A 20,003-nucleotide genomic window follows, 5' to 3' on the forward strand; every position below is an offset into this window, starting at 1 on the left:
TGACCCAAGAACCTCAAAAAGCCGGGGGGATGCTGGAAATCGCACCTACAGCGTAGACTTCCTAACAAGGAAAGGTAGCCCGCCGAAGAGACAGCCTCTCCCAACTGCAGGCGGGAACCGGGTCTCCCCCCAACCCCCCCGCCAGCCTCTGTCCTATGGAACATTCCGTGCGAAAGCTTTGACAGAGCGCCCACTTGGAGTCACGTGGAGCACGAGCGTACTCACCGAGCCTAGCGGAATGACGCGAGCTCGGGTTGCCAAGGGGAGGGGCAAGGCGCCGCGGAAGGGGTGGGGCGAAGGAAGACGGCTGGGAGGCGGGGCGGGGCGGGGCGGGCAGAGTGGAGGGGCGGGCGGAGAGGGGCGCGCGGGCGGGGAGGGCCCAGCGTATTATGGGATGCAGCGGTGGAATGGCGCTGGGCGCGTGATTTTGAACAAACCCCGGTCTGTGTCTCGGAGGCGCCGCCGCCGCCGCGGCTGCTGGGAGCCCGGGGAGCGCCGCGCGAGAAGGAGGCGGCGGCGCCGCCGGTTTTGGTGAGTGTCAGCTCCCGAGATAGGGGCTTATGGGCGGGCGGGAAAGGGCTCCTGCCCCCACAGCGTGTGGCCGCGCTGGCCGAGAGCGCCGGACCGCTCCCTCTGGGAGCCTGGGCCAATGGGCCGTGCCGGGAGCGGGAACCTGCTGGTGGAAACCGCCTTGCTTCATCCCCGGGCCGCAGGCGGCGGTGAATCCTCAGGTCTCGGCCTCTCCCCGCCGGCACCCGGAGGGCGCTGTCACTCGGCAGCGCCAGCACTCTGCCAGCCGCCTGCACGGCGGACTGGAGGAAGGGTTCCCGAGTCTGTTGACAAGCTACAGCGCGGCCGAATAAGCCGGCCGTGTCGGCCCTGGGTTTCTGGGAACCGGTTTTGCTGCTGTGTCACTTTGTACCAGCCCCTCCTTTCGCTGCTGCCCGCCGCCGCGTTCTTCCCACGCCCCTTTGTATGAGCTCTTCTTGGTATGTGTCCGTTTTCCTCGCGAAGCCCACCAGCCTAATGTCATAATGTTCCCGAGGTGCACGGGGAAGGGAGCGGGCTGGGACTTAGCTTGGCCAAGCAACGGTAAACAACCAACAGAGTGCGGGTGAACGGGACTGTCGGTGGGATGAAGAAACTGGGACCACCGTATACTCTCAGCGTCTAGCAGGCTGCATATAGAAACGCGGCTTGGAGTGACTGGTAAATAGCATTTGTGTAAACCTGAGCCTTACCAACTTTTATGTGGCGTTGTCATTCAAACAAAGTAGGAAAATGAATTGGCGCTTTCAACTTCTTCCTTACTCTTAGACTAACTTTATTTAGAAGACTGTTACCCTATTCACAACCTTCAAATTCAACCTGCTCATTTCAAATAGATCTTTTAAAGCTTATGTTGTAGTTCAATGGTGTAGAATTCAGCCTTTAAATCTTTCATTAAATCTTTCTTTCTTTTGTATCAGGGATTCAACCACTGAGCCACATCCCCATCTCTTTTTATTTATTTATTTATTTATAAATTTTGAGACAGGGTCACGCTAAGTTTCAGAGGCTGGTTTTGAACTCTCGATCCCCTGTCTCAGCCTCCAGAGTCTCAGAGATTACAGGCGTGCTCCCCCCGCGCCTGGCAAGTTTTTTTTTTTTTTTTCTGAAATTAGCAAAGATTAGCTAAATTTTTAAATGCAAGGCTTATCTAACAAGACTTGAAGCTTGTGCTTCCTTATTTCTGAGATGACTAAAAAAGTACCTATATTCTCTTTTAGTTACTTTTTAAACAAGTAGAGAAGCTGGTAGGGATAGGTAGGTAATTCCGTGTTTTTCTTGTTCTAAAGCAATCTGCATATTCTACTACATTGAACAAATGTATCAGCGGTAGACGGTTTTAATTTGGTGACTTATATCCCAAAAACATTTGGCCAAGATATATTTTCTGTATTTCAGAAGCTGATCATTCATGAATGTTTTCACAGATGGATCTGTACGTTTTAAATTTAGTGGCGTTTGACGTCCCAAACCAGTGACAAATTAGAAGTCAGTGTTAATGAACTGAAATGATCAGATTAAGTGGAAATGGCCATAGTTCAGAACGCTATTTTTTAAGATCAAAGATTTTGACCATTGTATCTGCTCAAGGGTAGGTGCCTGTAATTTACAAAGGTGTCAGAGAGGTTAGATACGCATATGGAAATAACTCATTCTGTCAAAGTAGTTCCCTGGACAGCGTAAAATGTCAAAGTTGGTAAGTGACGTTAAGTAAGGTCTTGTTAGTGTTTTTAGCGTCTGAGATGGACACAGCGAAAGAACGCATTTCACCATCTCTTTCAAGTGCTTTTCTGAAAATGAAAGAGTTTGGGTTCTTTATTGTCCTTATGCTACGTTCCTCGTGGCTTTTGCTTTTCTGAGCAAAAATATGTCGGACTTGGGACCCCGCAGGTAGCGCGACTTCCTTTGGCGTTGCTGCCGGGCCCGCGGGAGCCGGGTGTTTGGTTCTGGGGTGAAAGGTCCTGGCAGAGCATAGCCTGTAAGCACTTGTACCGCCTGTGCGCGTTTGAAGGTTGGCGGGGCCCGCGGGAGGTTTCCCCGGATATGTGGGTGTGCGCCGCTCGGGAGGGCGGGCCGGGGCGGGGAGGAGGAGGAAGGGGGAGGTGACTGGCGGCAGCGGCGGCGGCGGCCCGGGCTCGGCTGTCGGGGAAGCTGCTGAGCTGTGATGGTGATGACGAGGTGAAAATGGCGGATCTTTCGAAATACAATCCCGGCCCCTGACATACCAGAGGCGGCGGCAGAGGCGACGTCGCCACCCAGGCTCCCTCCTGGGCCCCCTGGTACCCTTGGCGTTCCAGTTGGGGGCAAACTGGGAAAGGAAGCGGCTGGGCAGAGCTCCAGTGCACAGGCAAAACAAGCAGTGCCCGGGTTCGGAATTGCCCGGGACCTTCGGAGCCCCCGCCTCGGAGCCCGAGAGAGGAGAAAGCGGCAGCCACTGGAGGTAGAGGAGGAGGGGGGTATCCGAAGGCGTCTCTGTCTAGAGATCTCTTTATTGGGGGAAATAGGGATGGGTGAGGGAGGAATTGCGTTGTGGATGAAGGAATGACTTGTCCGGAGTGCAAAGAATCAGTAGCCTTGTAATGACATCAACATCATTATTTGAGTGTTAAGAGGGCTCGAGTTTGCTCTTATATCTACGGCTGCTGCCGAGGCCTAGAGGAACCTCTAGTACTTATCATGATTTCCTGATATAATATTTAAAATATCCACTCTGGCAGGTGTTGGTTAGATGGTGTTCAGCAGTTGACTGGGTTGTATGTTTCTTTGAGGAAGCAGAGCATTGACATTTTCTTCTACATTTAAGTCTGTCTTAGATCATAGTCTATAACTTGGCGTGTGGATGCCCACATTTCTGAGCATGGACCAGTTTTGTAGCAATCAAAAATATTTTTTCCTTTTATTGTTCTGTTACCCATAGAATAACCCCTTTGCCTCTGCCAACTGAAAAATAACAATTGAGATAGTCATATTTTATACCCATGCTTTTGAGGGAAGTTCTTTCCTGCCCCATCCAATATTATGAATTTAGAGAGTGAAGTGATGGAAGATATTACATTAGGTTTTATAATCCAACTGAAAACATTCCTGGGAGCTCTGTTTTGGTCATGAGTTTTACCTTCATTGTTAAGGAGAGCTATGACGGCTTGATACAAGAACTGAATATATGTGTGTAGGTTGTTGATAAAGCTAAATTGAGACCTCTGTTATATTCTAAATGCTAGACTTCTTGGCCTTTTGTTTAGAGAGCAGGAGAATCAAATTGATTGACTTTATGATGGCCATAGTTTACTTTTGTTAGGTTATCTAAAGATCCTGTAGATTGTGCTACAGGACCCCCTAAGCAGTCTGTGTCCTTGCACCCAAGAGTAATGTTACTGAAAGGTTACATGTGAATCAATTTTTTTATACATTAATTCTGGCCCCCCCTTTTCCCCAGCTTTAGTAGTAGAAGGTTGGGTTAGTAACATGGAATTTATGGGAGTAAACAGGTTAATATTTAAGAAATGCCCACTAGTAATGCTTATGCTTAGCAGTAAATTTCCTTATTCCTACAAAGATATGTATGTCATACAATAGCATACACTATATATCTTATTTAGAGGGAAAAAATTTGTGTGAATGTGTATGTATAGTTTGAACTTTGAACTTTCATTCGCAACAGTATCAAGGACCAAAATTTTTTTAGGGAGAATACCTGAGAGGTACTTAAGAAGCTTTGCTTAATGATTGTTATTAATTTAAAAAAGTAATTTGATGATTTTGTGTTATCCAGTAAGAATTTGGTTGGTTTTTTTTTAATTATAGCTTTTATGTTGCAATTATTTAATTCATGCCAACCTAGCTACTTAGTATTAAGACTAAGAATTTTAAAAATAATTAAAATAGGGAGGTTAAAATGCTTTTTCATTAGTTTTCTTTTAATTACAGGGATAATTGTCTTTTGTGATTCTCTTTAAGGACCATTTTTGAGATTATTGTGGTAGGAACAATTGTCTATTAATAATTAAAAGTATATTAGGAAGGGGGGGCTGGGGCTGAAGCTCAGTGGTAGAGCGCTTGCCTTGTACCTGTGAGGCACTGGGTTTGATCCTCAGCACCACATAAAAAATAAATAAATAAAATAAAGATATTGTGTCCATCTTTAAAAAAAATAGATAAATAAATATTGTGTCCATCTACAACTAAAAAAATATTTTTTAAAAAAGTATTAGGAATGAAGGAAAAGTTTTGCTCCTAGAGGTAGTATGGTGTCCATTTTGTTTTTTTAGGAGCATTACAGATTTTCATTACTTTTTTTGCAAACACTATTACAGGTTGAACAATCCTAATCTGTAAAATCTGAAGTGTTCCAAAATGCTTTGCTAAGAAAGTTTCAGATTTGGGAGCATTTGGGACTCGGGGAGGGTGTTACTGGATATTGAGCCCAGGGTAACTCTATGGACTGAGCCATATACCCAACTCATTTATTTATTTATTTTGAGACAGGATCTTGCTGAATTATTGAGGCTTTCACTAACTTGTTGAGGCTTGTCTTGAACTTGGGATCCTCCTGCCTCAGCCTCCCAATTTGCTGGGATGGATGATCACGCGTCACTGCACTGGGTACATTTTGGATTTTTGAAATAAGGATGCTCAACCTGAAAAGTCTATGGAAATATTCCAAAATCTGGAAGGCTTTGAAGACTGAAATACTTCTGGTCCTAAACATTTCAGATAAGGGATACTCAGCCTTTTTTGCGTATCTATTATGGGTATTATACTATGCTAGGAATAGGGGATAAAATAATCTCAATACAATTGCTTCAGGCAGCTTTTAGCTTAAGAATCATTGGAGGGGGCTGGGATGTGGCTCAAGTGGTAGCGCGCTCGCATGGCATGCCTGCGGCTAGGGTTCGATCCTCAGCACCACATACAAATAAAGATGTTCTGTCCACTGAAAACTAAAAAAAAATAAATATTAAAAAAAATTCTCTAAGAAAAATAAAGAATCATTTGAGGGCTTGGGAAGTAGCTCAGTGGTACAGCACTTGCATAGCATGTACACGTACATGGACCTGGGTTTGATCCCCCGCACTAGGGGGCGGGGAATCATTATAGGTAAAGTTGGAAGGATAGTTGAGTGGAGCCTTAGTGGAAAAGACTTTGACGAGTTACAGAAAATTTTTGAGTAGAAGAGCAATAGCTGCAGGAATACACCTAAGGAGGGCTCCAGTTGTGGCTCAGTGAGCGGTAGAGTGCTTTCCTAACACTGGGTTCAATTTTCAGCACATTAAAAAAATAAAAGGTATTGTGTCCATCTACAACTAAAAATATTTTTAAAAAGAGTAATACACCTAAGGAGATAAATCCTGTAGTTTTTATATAGAATATATTGTAGGAAAAAGGAGATGGGAAAATACCATACTAGACTCTAAACTTTGGAGATGTGGCTACTGTTGTTTGCAGTAGGATGAAGTCATTGTGAAGGTGTAGTCTGCATGATATATGACAGATTAATATTTCTATGGAGAGATGTGAGGATGACAAGATCTTAAGCCTTGGTATTTGATAGACTTTTGAATGCCCTCAAAAATACAGAAATCAGAAAGGGAAGCTGATTCAGTTAGAGAAACAGAAAAAAGAACTTTGTATACCTTATCACTTCCCAGTGACCTTGTAAGTAAAATTGAGTCTCAGAGATATTATTGCCTAGGAGTATCTGATAAGTAACTAGGAGAACTGAGATTTGGAAATGGGTCTTTCTGATTTGAATCTTCCTATTTTTTTTCCACCATGTGTTAATCTTTTTTTTTTTTTTTTTTTTTTTTTGATACTGAGGATTGAACCCAGGGGCTCTTAACCACTAAGCCACATCCCCAGCCCTTTTAAAAAATATTTTATTAGAGACACGGTCTCACTGACTTGCTTAGTGCTTTGCCAAGTTGCTGAGGCTGGCTTTGAACTCGTAGTCCTCCTACCTCATCCTCCCAACCCACTGGGATTACAGGCATGCACCAGCGCACCCAGTCCATGTGTTAATCTTAAACATGAATAATGTATAGTTCTCTTTTAAAGGAAAAAAAATTGTAAATTCCCAAAATTGGTCCAAATTATTTTATTAAAAAATATAACTGGGTTGGGGTGGCAGCTCAGTGATAGAGTGCTTGCCTAGCATGTGTGAGGCACTGGGTTTGATTCTCAGCACTGCATATAAATAAATAAAATAAAGGTTCATTGACAACTTAAAAATGTATATAAAAGTAAGTATAAAATAAAAGTAAGCTGTGTGGTGGTGCATGCCTATAATCCCAGCAACTCCTGAGGCTGAGGCAAGAGTATTGCAAGTTCAAGGCCAACCTCAGCAACTTTAGTGAGGTCACAAGCAATTTAGTGAGAACCTGCCTCAAAATAAATAAATAAATAAATAAATAAAAAAGGAACTAGGGACATAACTCAAAGGTAAAGTATCCCTGGGTTCTATCCGCAAAACAAGATAAAACATAAAATCCAAAAGTAAGTTATTAACAAAATAAATACAAAATTATAAAACCAACAAAACAAATTAAACTTAGAATGATGAGTGAGATTTTTCTGAAACTAAATCTTTCCATAGGAATATAAATAAATTCACTTTCCATAGTGAATATACTAATGTCTTTCTTTCTTGACACAGGTATGCAGTTTATCCTATGTATTATTTATCCTATGATGACTCAATTCCTACACCACTTTTCTGAGTTTGAGCACTGCTAAACTTTTCTCACTAAATAATAGGTTAAGTGGTTTGGTTTTTCATTTGGCTTTAATATCATTTACCTTATATGTCCCTTTTGTGCCTCTTTAGCCTGCCAGAATACTCTTATCATTGATTTTGAATATTAGGTGGTTATCCAGATGATCCAGAGTACACACAAAAAACATTATTGGAATGAAAATGCAGACCTTTCAAATCTTCATCAGAATTCATGGCTTATAGTCCACAGTTCCCAGTTTAATTTGAGAAATGTAGTTCTAAACCTACATTTTGAATTGTTGATGTATGCTTTCAGAAGTCAAAGCTAAAATCTAAGTGGTATATACAGTTAACCAATTAGTATTTGTGGTAAACTCTACATACAAAAGTATAGTCTTTAAACACTTAAGATTATTTCTGTCCAACATCTCACAAATTCCTTGCTCATATATAATCCAGTGATAGGTCACTATGTCATATTATGTGTAAGAATCAAAACAGCCATCATCCTAGATTGTTCTGTAACTAAAAACAGTATTTCCACAGTGGTTATATTCTATAAGAAACTCTTTTTAAAAATTGTAAAAGCATAGAGCATTTGTATTTATATCTTATTATTTTTATTTTGTGGTACTGGGGATTGAACCCAAGGCCTCGCACATACTAGGCAAACCTCTACCACTGAGCTATGTCCCAGTCCTTTATTTTATTTTATTTGGTCCTGGGAATTGAGCCCAGGGTGCTCTACCACTGAGCTACATCCTCAGCTCTTTTTATTTTTTATTTTGAGACGGTGGCTGGCTAAGTTGTTGAGGCTGGCCTCAAATTTATGCTCCTCTTACTTCTGCCTCCTGAGTTGCTGACATTTCAGGTGTGCATCATCATATTGGGCTTATGTTTTACTTTATACTTAATACTTTTTCATTGTTAACACCTTAAACCAGACCTTTTGTTTATCCTTAACACGGACTGCTCACTGTGATAGTCTTTGCCTCCAGTACAGTAGAACACTGAGATGAGGTTAATTTGCCCAAAGTATAGCTGTGGTCATGCTATTGGCCTGTCTATTAATTTCTAAGCTATTTCAGGGCCAGGAATTTAAAAAAAAAAATTTTGTTGTTGTTGTTGTTGGACCTTTATTTTATTTATGTATATGGGGTGCTGAGAATTGAACCCAGTTCTTCACACATGCTAGGCAAGCACTCTACCACTGAGTGGTACAACCCCAGCCTTCAGGGCAAGGTTTTTGATTAATTTTCCTGTCTTCCACAGAGTTGGGAAGCAATAAATATCAATATCTGTGAAAATTATAAACTAGTTAAAAACTTGTGTATTTTTAAATGGAATATAGTTGCAGAGGACATTGTTCAAAAGCTAAATCTGAAAACTTATTTGAAAAGAATTTCTTAGTTTTTTTAGTATGACTTATGATGTGGATTTGTTAAAGTATTGGGGAGTCCTGGATTATGATGAACCAAGTTATTTTCAAAGCCCAGAACATTCTAGAATTTTAGGTATACCCCTTCTCCATGATTAATTTATTCATTCTTTGGATTTATATTGACAGATCACTATTTGCCAGCTCTTTTCTAGGCCCTGGGGATAGTGGTATGGTATGATGAAGGCAAATAAGTCACTGTCCTTGTAGCTTGCATTCTGAAGAATTGAGGGAGGGATAATAAGGTTATAAACAAACAAGATGATGATCGATGCTCTAATTGAAATACCAGGGTGGTAGGATGGAGTGCCTGGGCTAGTGGAGATGAGCATAGGTGCCATTTTATTTTATTTTATTTTTTAGGGTGTGTGTGTTTTTATTTTTATTTTTTTGGACTGAGTTTTTAATCCAGGGCAAACTATTACTGAGCAGTACCCCCAGCCCTTATCATTTTTATTTTTGAGACAGGATCAAGCTAAGATGCTGATGCTGGCCTTGAACTTGTCATCCTCCTGCCTCAGCCTCTGGGATTACAGGCATGTGCCACTACACCCAGCTTGATAAGATTTTGAATATAGTTGAGACGTTTAGAAATCATTAAACTTTTCAAAGTGAATGACTTTTTAACTCATTAGGCTTAAACCATTCAACCATGTTCAACTGTGAGGGAGAAAAACTCATTTTCTTGCTTCTGAGAATGTACTTTGCCTTTGGAACTTATATGTTGTGAACTAAAATTATTGGAGGTATGGAGTGTGCATTGAATGTTGTTGATTCTTCCTCCACCGTACTTTTACAGGTAACCCTCACATATGAAGTGAACTAAAGCTTTTCAACAATCTTGGTGTATGAAGATCCTCTGTTTTCTTTGAGTGTTTCTCAACACAATGATGATGAGGACGCATGTGCTAATACACAGCTTCCATTCCTAAGGGATAAAATTAGGGTATGATTCATGTAACTAAATAGCCAAACCCTTTTCCTGTCATGCCCACAAACTCCTTTTGAGAGTTCTTTTATCATAGACCACTAAACCCACCCTGCATGTGACCCTAATTGAAACAGATAAGGCTGTCTAATCATAAGGCAATAATCATCTGTTCTGTTCAATGGCATATGGGTTTTCCTGGCTATGGAATTCTACATAGTCCTATGTTACATAGAGACTGGCCAAACCAATCAGACCTTTTCTTGTAAGAAGTTTGAACTCTGCTCCTAGTTCAAAGAGAGACTTCTACTTATATAACTCCTAGTCTTTTTTAACAAGACAAACAAACAAAAAAAAATCCATGTTCTAATAATTGAGCTTTAAGATATATGAAGTAAAAATGCACAAAGGAGAAACAGGCAAAACCACCATCATATTTGGGATTTTTTTTTTCCTTTCCAGTACTGGGGAATTGAACCCAGGAGTGTTCTCCCTCTGAGCTACTTCCCCAGTCCTTATTTTTTGATTTTGAGATAGGGTTTTTCTAAGTTGCCCAGGCTGGCCTCAAAACTTGAGATCCTCTGCCTTAGAGATTGTCAGGGATTACAGGTATGTGTCACAAACTGAGCCATATTTGGGATTTTGACACCTTCTTTTAGTAATTGATAGAACAATAAAAAATGAGTATTGAAAAATATGAAAAATTATCAACCAGCTGGACCTAATTAACATTTATAGAACATTATCCTCAGCAACTACAGAATGCATGTTCTTTTGAATTAATACATGGAACAGTCACCAAGATAGAGCCTACACTGAGTCTTAAAATAAATCTCTTATTTCAAATGATGATATAGAGAATTATATTCTTTGACAATAATGAATTAAATTAGATATTGATGATTATAAGATACCTAGAAAATCTCCAAATATTTGGGAATTAAATAGCATCCTTTTATCCATATATCAAAGACAAAATCACAAGGAATATTTGAAAACATTCGAAATGAATCATAATAAAAACATTGAAATAAGGGAATGTATTTAAAACAGCTTCGGGAAAAACTTAAATAAATATTAGAGACTTATTGTATAAATGAAAGGTTTAAAATCAATTTACGCCAGAGGTTGACAGACATTTTCTGTAAAGGGCCAGGATGGTAAATATTTTAGGCTTTCCAGGCCATGTAAATCTGTCACATATTGTTGTTCCCCTTCAAACATTTAAAAATGTAAGAAAGCCATTCTTAGATGGAGAGCAATATAGAAATAGGCCCTAGGCCTGATTTGACTTTTAGGTTGCGGTTTGCTGAATTCTGATCTCTGCTTTCATCTTAAGATTCTAGGAAAAACAAAACAAAACAATTTAACCCTAAAGTAAGCAGAAGGAAGGTGATAAAGATAATAGTCAAGTGAAAAATGTACAGTTGAAAAAAATCAATGAAGCCAAAAACAGCTCTTTGAAAAGGTCAATAAAATTGATAAATCTCCAACCAGGCTAATCAAAAAAGAAAAGAAAGACAAATTACCAGTATGACAAATGATGAGAGAACATTTCTACATATTTAAAATAAAAGAATATTATATATAACTTTATGATAGTAAATTTGGCAACTTATGGGAAATACATAAACACCTTAAAAGACACAGACTATCAAATATTAAAGGTCATTCAAGAAGAAGAAGATAACCCAAAAAACCCTGGACCTATTAAAGAATTTGAATGTATAGTTTAAAAAACCTTCGCATAAGCCAGGCTCAGTAGCACACATGTGTAGTTCCAGCTACTTGGGAGGCTGAGGCTAGAGGATTGCAAGTTTGAGGACAGCCTCTGCAACGTAAGATCCTGTCTCAGGATAAAAATTAAAAGGAGGCTGGGGGCTGGGCGCATGGTGCATGCCTGTAATCCCAGTGGCTCGAGAAGGATGAGGCAGGAGGATAGCAAATTCAAAGCCAGCCTCAGCAATGGTGAGGCACTAAGCAACTCAGTGAGACCCTGTCTCTGAATAAAATACAACATAGGGCTGAGGATGTGGCTCAGTGGTCGAGTGCCTCTGAGTTTAGCCCCCAGTAACAAAAAACAAACAAACAAAAACAAAAAAAACCAGGAGGTTGGGGATCAAGCTCCGTGGTAGAGTGCTTACCACTGGGTTCAGTAATAATAATTATCATTGCTGGGCTCAATAATAATAATTATCATTGCAAATAATAATAAATAATATAATTCACATATGAAAACTTATCTTAGTAGTTGCAGAAAAAGCATGACAATTATCCATTTATGATTTTTAAAATAACTCAGTAAACTGGGAATAGAAGTTCTTTTTCAACTTTGTAAAGGAAAACAACTAATAGATAAGATTGGGAATATGGCAAGGATGTTTGCTCTCATCATTTAAAAAAATATATAATGTGTGTGTGTGTGTGTGTGTGTGTATGCTTTCCATGACCTTTGTTTTATTTATTTATTTAATTTAATTTATTTTATTTATTAATTTTATTAATTTATTTATATGCAGAATTGAACCCAGTGCCTCACAGGTGCTAGGCAAGTCCTCCACCATTGAGCTACAACTCCAGCCCCTCATCATTTTTAGTGTTGATTTTTTTTTTTTTTTTTTTTTCTGTACTGAGAATTGAACCCAGGGCCTTGCACATTCCAGGCAAGTGCTACATCCCCAGCCCATTTCAAGTCAACATTTTACTGGAAGCCCAAGCAAGTGTAGTAAGCAAAAGAAATAAAAGACATGCAGATTGGAAAGGGAGAAATACAGTTGTTACTTGCAGGCAACATAGATTGTCTTTGTTGAGAATCTTAAGGAATCTGTATAGAAAAATACAGAAGCAATAGATAGGTATTGATACCTGGACAATATAGAAAAGTGAATTTTCTGTATACTCATGACAAACAATTAGAAAACGGAAAACAAAGTCATTTATAAAATATCAAAAACATGAGATACATAACATGAAGTACATAACATTGCTAAGATAAATAAGAGATACTTTTGGGAGACAATTATCCATGGGTCTTTGCATTTCTGCAGTTCTTGCAAATGAGGCGGTAACAGTCCTTTTAGTGTCTCCTACTGTAGCAAAAGGCATATTTGCTTATCATCCAGTATAATAAAGATAATATCTTCCCCTGGGGACAAGGAAGGTTTGTTTCAACCCATTATAAAAGATTTGGGTTCCCTAAGCTCAGGTTTTTTCAGTTATGATGCAAACCCCACTGCATGTGCAGATCTATCTAGACCCTTCCATGTCTTTCCTGTGAGACTTGGTGGCCAAGGGTGATACATATATGATGCTTGTGTCCCTTGCTATGCTGTGAGTAATATATCCTTTGTCTCTGACCCAAGGTTACTGTGTCTTCTGCTAGTATTTATGAAACAATAACTGGCTACTTGTTAGCTTGCAAAGAGGGTATAAGATCTCAGACCCCTCTTAGTTCTGGACAGTTTTGGCCATGAGAATGGAGTTCTGATAGAGGCATGGCTTTCTAAAAGAGGAAGGGTGAGGGCCTTGTGGGCTAGGAGAAGAGATATGAAAAGACTCTGGCATCTGGTGGCAAATGGTCTCATCCAGCTGGTGAGCAAGGACAGTTGAGGCAGAGGAAGTAAGAATCCACTGTTCTACTGATAATGAATATTTACAGGCTTAACTGAGAGGACTGAAACAGGCCATCTGGATGATGCTTCGGTTGTTGAACATGGGAAACTCAGCTCCATGGCCCTTGCTGAAAGGCATTGTACCTGTGGCTACTGAGTTAAAAGCCCTCAGAACTGGGAAAATGGTGTCAGCAGTGAGGATAGGGAACTCAGTGTGGATTGAAATTCTTAGAAATTTGATTGAGCTCCAGGGATGAGTGCTTGAAACTCAAAAGAAATGCAAAGCTTTGCTTACTAGTGTGGAGTCACTGTCTCCCTGTGTTTTGATCTTTCTTTCCCTCATCTGACTCCTTGACTTCTGGTGCTTTAAGGAGAAAGATGAATAGGGGTTGGGCTGTGGTGTCCCCATCCTTAAAGAGGACTAAAGGCTCTACTTCTGTGCCTAAAATATGATGGGAGAACCTTAAGAAAAGGAAGGAGTCAGATTTTCATGGCTCTGATGGATACAGACCTATCACTTTGGTAGGTCTGGGTGGAGCATCCAGATTCAACTGATGGGATTTGGGAAAGGTTTGTAGTAGGGGCAGAAAGTTAACCTGACATTGTTTTTGGAGCCCTTTGTTGTATACTGTTATGACTTCACTGCTGAATGTGTAATTGATGTTGATATTTTTATATGCCTGTACTGTGAATGCCCATAAGTGCCGAAAGGGTTTCTTCAGATCATGAAGAGTCACGTGTAAACATGAACATTCATTTAAAGAAGTGCCACTTCTACTTTGGAGTTCCAAACCCTAATGGTTCCTTTGAACTACATGTTTTATGACTGATGATTATGCAGTGTGTGTGTGTTTGTACTGGGAATTGAACCCAAGGACACTCTTCCACTGAGCTATATCCCTGGCCCTTTTTACTTTTTGAGATAGGTCTCACTAAGTTGCTGAGGCTGGCTATCGTCCTGCCTCAGTCATTGGGATTACGGGTGTGTACCACCATGCCTGGTGATTTTGCAGTATTTTTAAAGAACTAATCCAACTCAATAAGACTAAAAACCCAATTAGTCAACTTGCAAGATATAAATAAAAATTACAGTGAGGGTCTGGGGATATGCAACTATGATAGAGTGCTTGCCTAGCATGCAGGAGGTCCTAGGTTTGATCCCCAGTGCAACAAAAAGGAAAGGAAGAAAAGCACATTGCAATGTTACTTCACATCCATTAGAATGGTTAAAATTAAGACCAACAAAAAACTGATATTACCTGTTTTTGTTTTTTTTTTTTTAACCCATGGGCACCCAACCACTGAGCCACATCCCCAGCCCTTTTTTGTTTTTTATTTAGAGACAGGGTCTCACTGAGTTGTTTAGGGTCTTAGGGCCTTGCTAATTTGCTGAGGCTGTTTTGAACTCATAGTCCTCTGCCTCACAGCCTAGTAAGCTGCTAGAATTACAGGTATGCATGATCATGCCCATCTCCTGATAGTAGCAATTATTGACAAGGATATGGAGCAGCTGGGTAAATACTGGGGAATGAAATCTACTAAACTATGTTATGTGCTTGTACAAATATAGCATAATGAATCTAGCTATTATTTATAATTATAAGGCAGTGATATAAAGTAAAATACAATTTAAAAATATATATTTATTGGGCTTGGAGTATAGCTCTGTGTTAGAGCACTTGCCTAACATCTCTGAAGCCCTGGGTTTGATCCCCTGTGACTGGTGGAGGAGCTTACTTTGACCCAGCAATTCCACTTCTAAGTATTTATTTGAAAGAAATTAAGCTCTGGGACGTAACCTCAGTGGTAGGGTGCTTGCATAGCATGCCTAAGGCCCTGGGTTCTATCACCAGTGCTGCAAAAGGGAAGAGAAGGAAAAGAAAAAAGTATGTCTATAAAAACTTGAACTTGACTGTTCATAGCAGTATTATTCATGATAGTTCCAAACCAGAAACAATTCAAATATCCCATTTTCAGGTGAATGTATATACAAATTGGGATATATTTATACAGTAAAATATTATTTAGCAGTGGAAAGGAAACAGTACTAATAAGGATAACAATTAAGATAAATTTTAAGGGCTGGGGATACAGCTCATTTGGTAGAATGCCTGCGTCGCAAGCACAAGGCCCTGGGTTCAATCCCCAGCATCACAAAAAAAAAAAAAAAAAGATAAATTTTAAAAGCTAGAACTGGGTGTGATGGCACAAGCCTGTAATCCCAGCGGCTGAGACAGGAGGATTGCAGGTTTGAAGCCAGCCTGGGCAATTTAGAGCATCTCAAAATAAAAAAAATAAACATGGTGGGAGTGTAGCTCAGTGGTAGAATATACCTGGGTTCAATCCCTGATACTACACACAAACACACACACACACAAGTATGTTGAGAGAAAAAGCTCATATTATATGATTGTTTTATGTTATAAGTACATAATAGGGTTTGCAACTTAACACCAATTCTACTTAGAATTTTTCTACTTTGTGAATTTTGTTCTTTTCTCAGGCTAGTGATATATTGTACCATACTCTTGTGATGCTGGGCAGCTGCAGCAATCTGTAGTCCTTGTCAGCCACACAATCCAAAGGGAAAATAACTGTTCTCTACAGTGTACTGTGTTGCCAAGTGGAGTTCAGTAGTTTAGGTGTATTAAATGTATTTTTTTCTCTTGTTACTGGATTTTGAACCCAGGGGTGCTTTACTATTGAACTTCATCCCCACTTGTTTTATTTTTTATTTTGAGACAGGGTCTCACTAAGTTGCTTAGCGCCTCGTTAAATTGCTGAGGCTGGTCATGAATTTTAATTCTCCTGCCTCAACCTCCAGAGTCACTCTGAAGTCATGACTTATAATGTATTTTCAACTTAGGATAGATATATTGGGACATAACTCCTTCAGATGTTGAGGAACATCTGTTTATGATTCTATGAATATGAAGTCTTTTTTTTTAAAATATTTATTTAGTTGTAGATAAACACACAGTATCTTTATTTATTTTTATGTGGCACTGAGGATTGAACCAGTGCCTCACATATGCAAGGCAAGCGCTTTACCACTGAGCTACAGCCCCAGCCCCAATATGAAGTCTTAGTATAAGCAAAAAGGCAAGTAGTCTGTGGGGATAAAGCAGCAGTTGTATAGCGTAGGATTTCAGGATAGGGAGCTGACTCTAATAAAGAAGGCTTTTTTTTTTTTTTCCTCCATTTTAAACTACTAGTGGTAAACATTTAAGTTAATTTTTTCACATATTTTTTAATTGGTGCATTATAATTGTACATAACGGTGGGATTTGTTACATATTTACAAACAGCATAACAATATCATTCCCTAGTATTTCCTTTTTTCCATCCCTCCTCCTTCCCTCTTAAAATTTAGGATAATTTAACTTTGGTATCATGTAAACCTATAAGTGTGGCCAGGCTAGGTGGCACATTATTAATTACACTACTCAGGAAGCTAAGGCAGGAGGACTGCAAGTTCAAGGCCAGCCTGGGAACCTTAGTGAGACCCAGTCTCAAAAATAAAATAAAAAATTTAAAAAGGACTGGGAATTAGCTCAGCGGTAGAGCATCCCCGAGTTCAGTCCCTCGTAATTAAAAAAAAAAAAAAAAAAAAAGAAGAAGAAGAAAAAAAAAATCTGAGTTTGAATCCTGACTCTACCTTTCACACCTTTCACTAGCTCTATGTGACTTTGAGAAGATTAATTAATATTTCCAAGTTTTCTCATTTGTAAAATGGGGATGATAATGGTACTCATAATCAGAGTTGTGGACAGGATAAATTATGCCATCACTTCTACATAGTAAGTGCTAAATATTGATGGTTTATTTGGGCAGTAGTAATATTTGCCAATGCTAATAAGTAAAATGTGCGACTTGTATGTGTTAATCTTGGGATAGGTCTTATATTTTAGATTTCTTTTTTTAAAAAGGGAAGAAATGAATGAGTTGTTTATTAGGCTCTAATGGATCTTGGATGTTCTTTGAGTAGATAGCGCATTGCTATTTAGTCTTTTATAAACTTGATGTGAAGATAATGGAACACACTTATTGATTGGAAATTTTACATGACCTCTGACTATAGTGTCACTGTTCTGATTTGTCAGAAATCTTTATTACTTATTACCTTTTTTTTCCTCTATGGGGACTGGCTGTGTACTTCTTAAACAGTTCCTTCCCCATTTGACACTTTAAATGGCTGAGGAGGATTTAAGAATCTTTCCAGATAAAAGTTTCCACAGTGTGAAGTTAATTGACCAGGCTTGGGCCACATAAGCCATTTGATCTACATTTGCTGAGATGAATTATTCTAGAAATGCCTTTAACATTAACTTGGGCATTTAATGGATTTATATAAACAGTATAGTATTCTCATGGGGGGGACTATAGGACCTAGTTGGAAATCTGAAGATATTTTCTTATTTGTTAATATTTACATCCTTATTTCTGTCTGAATCAGCAGTTTTCAAGTCTGTCAATGAGTCGATAAAGAAAGAGGGAAGAAGTAAGATGATCAGGCAAGTCAGAGATTAAAAAGTTTATTAGAGGGCACTGGGAAGGTATTTGGTGTGATTGTTACTTGTTGCCTGAATACATGATTACTTTTGCATTGACACATGGTGAGTAAGAATGTTTAATTCTAGGTCTGCACCCCATGCAGCTTATATTTTAGATTCTTGAAGGCTAAGGATGTGTTAAAATGATTTAATCCAAATAAGTATCAGGAATATTCTTCATTTAATTTTATATCGATTTTAAAAATGGTTGGTTTGTTATTTGCATTTTTCTTGAATATTTTTCCTTAAGTCTGTTTAGAAACTTAGTAAGTTAATCATTTTTCAACTTTTATTACAGCACCTGATCACCTTTCTAGCAGGAGAACGATCATGGAGGTGGTGCCAGCTGAGGTGAATAGTTTGCTTCCAGAGGAGATAATGGACACTGGTATAACTTTAGTGGATGATGATAGTATTGAGGCTGTTATTGTTTCATCCCCAATTCCCATGGAGACAGAACTGGAAGAAATTGTCAACATAAATTCTACTGGTGACTCTACAGCCACGCCCATTTCCTCGGAACCAATCACAGTGTACAGTAACCACACTAACCAAGTTGCAGTGAATACCACATTTACTAAAGCAGATTCTAATACCACAGTGAAACCAGCTTTTCCAAGTGGCCTTCAGAAACTTGGTGCTCAGACTCCTGTGACTATATCAGCCAATCAGATTATTTTAAACAAACAGACATCTGATCTTAAACTTGGCAATCAGACCCTTAAACCAGATGGACAGAAGTTAATTTTAACAACTTTGGGCAAGTCTGGTTCACCAATTGTTTTAGCTCTACCCCATAGTCAACTACCCCAAGCTCAGAAAGTTACAACTCAGTCCCAGTCAGGAGATGCTAAGTTACCACCGCAGCAAATTAAAGTAGTTACCATTGGAGGGAGGCCAGAGGTGAAACCTGTCATTGGTGTCTCAGCATTGACCCCAGGAAGTCAACTGATTAATACTACAACTCAGCCCTCTGTGTTACAGACCCAACAGTTAAAAACAGTACAGGTAAAAAAAAAAAAAAAGGGGGCGTATTAATTAAAATGCATGTTAAAAAAGTTAAACTGATTCATAGTTGTGTTTATGTAGGGTTATTAATTGCAAAGCTATTACTGAATTCTTTTGACTGTTGCTTTAAGTAATTGTGTGAGTTTTTTTTGTTTTTACGTTTGATATGTCTAATGCTTAGGAAAAAATTTCCAGAAAACTTAGAACAAGCTAAATTTTTGGCTAAATTTCAAATTAGTATATTTATAGCCATTTATTCATTTGAAAATATATTTTATTTTTAGTGTTAGTTTGGTTACAAGGATGTTTTGCTGGTTTAAAGACACTGGACTTGCTGCAGGGCTATCAAAAAATCATTCTGTCAAAATTGTTTTTGGGTTAACAGATTGTCAAAGGCTAGAAATAGTTTGCTGCTCCGAGAAACCCAGTAGTAGTAGCCAGTAGTAGTGTATGCTGGCCAATGAGTGTCTCTTCTTGGAGACACTTTGCCATCATTCATGTTTGCAGTGTGGGAATGAGTGGCATATGGTGGAGGATGACATAGGCTTTAGAGTTGGAACAACTGGGTTTGAGTTGCCCTTTGTTACTTACCAGCTGTAGAATTTTAGGTCGATTACTTTTCTAGTTTTTCATTTTAGCTTAAGATGGCTATTGATTATAAAGAGTCACATAGGACTCTATGGTTCTCAAAACATTGAGGATTCTTCAATATAGTACCTAGTATGGTTAGGACCCTAAATAACATACATTAATAGTTTTCAGGTTATAGTACATACATTAATAGTTTTCAGTTTTTTATGCCCCAAAAGGCCACTACTACTCTTAAAAAATGATTCATCTGTGACTAGAAAATATTTCCCTATTTGAAAGAATTGCCTTTTAGAGAAAAGGAGAAGGCATGAGTTTAAGTAGTAAAGAAAGTGTATGAGGAAATAGGAAGGTTTGTGAGAACTTGCTCCTTCTAGACTCTCAAATGATATTTAGAAGTAATGTTTTAGTTATTGTGTTAGCAAAGAATTAGAAACTTGCATTTAATGGACTTTGCTTTTAAGAATGTTGTAATTGCCCATTTCCTTTCTGCCACTGTTAAACATATTGTTTTTTTTTTTTTTACTTCTTGTTCATTGTCATCTCACTTATCTTTGACTTCTTTTTACTTCTTATTTTTGCCAAAGATCTCTTGGATGAGATATCTTATCAAGCT

General features: G+C 39.0%; 1 protein-coding gene across 4 annotated transcripts in view; it reads left to right on the top strand.

Annotated features, from left to right (window-relative positions):
* The first annotated feature begins 390 nt into the window (after nucleotides 1-390).
* Lin54 (lin-54 DREAM MuvB core complex component) overlaps nucleotides 391-20,003 on the top strand; it is a 76,436-nt gene continuing 56,823 nt past the window's right edge. Inside the window, exons 1-2 of one of the 4 annotated variants that reach the window (XM_046457660.1) lie at nucleotides 391-531; nucleotides 18,090-18,799. In XM_046457660.1, coding sequence (XP_046313616.1) covers nucleotides 18,122-18,799 — 678 coding nt within the window. In that variant the 5' untranslated portion in view covers nucleotides 391-531; nucleotides 18,090-18,121. Of the gene's footprint in view, nucleotides 532-2,672; nucleotides 2,990-18,089; nucleotides 18,800-20,003 lie in introns of those variants that run through there. The other 3 variants (XM_046457661.2, XM_058583443.1, XM_046457659.2) reach the window with 3 other exon arrangements.

This window comes from Marmota monax, unplaced genomic scaffold, assembly GCF_021218885.2.
Source record: "Marmota monax isolate L192 unplaced genomic scaffold, Marmota_monax_Labrador192_F-V1.1 WCK01_AAM20220418_F8-fsc00128, whole genome shotgun sequence".
NCBI classification, from domain to species: Eukaryota; Metazoa; Chordata; class Mammalia; order Rodentia; family Sciuridae; genus Marmota; species Marmota monax.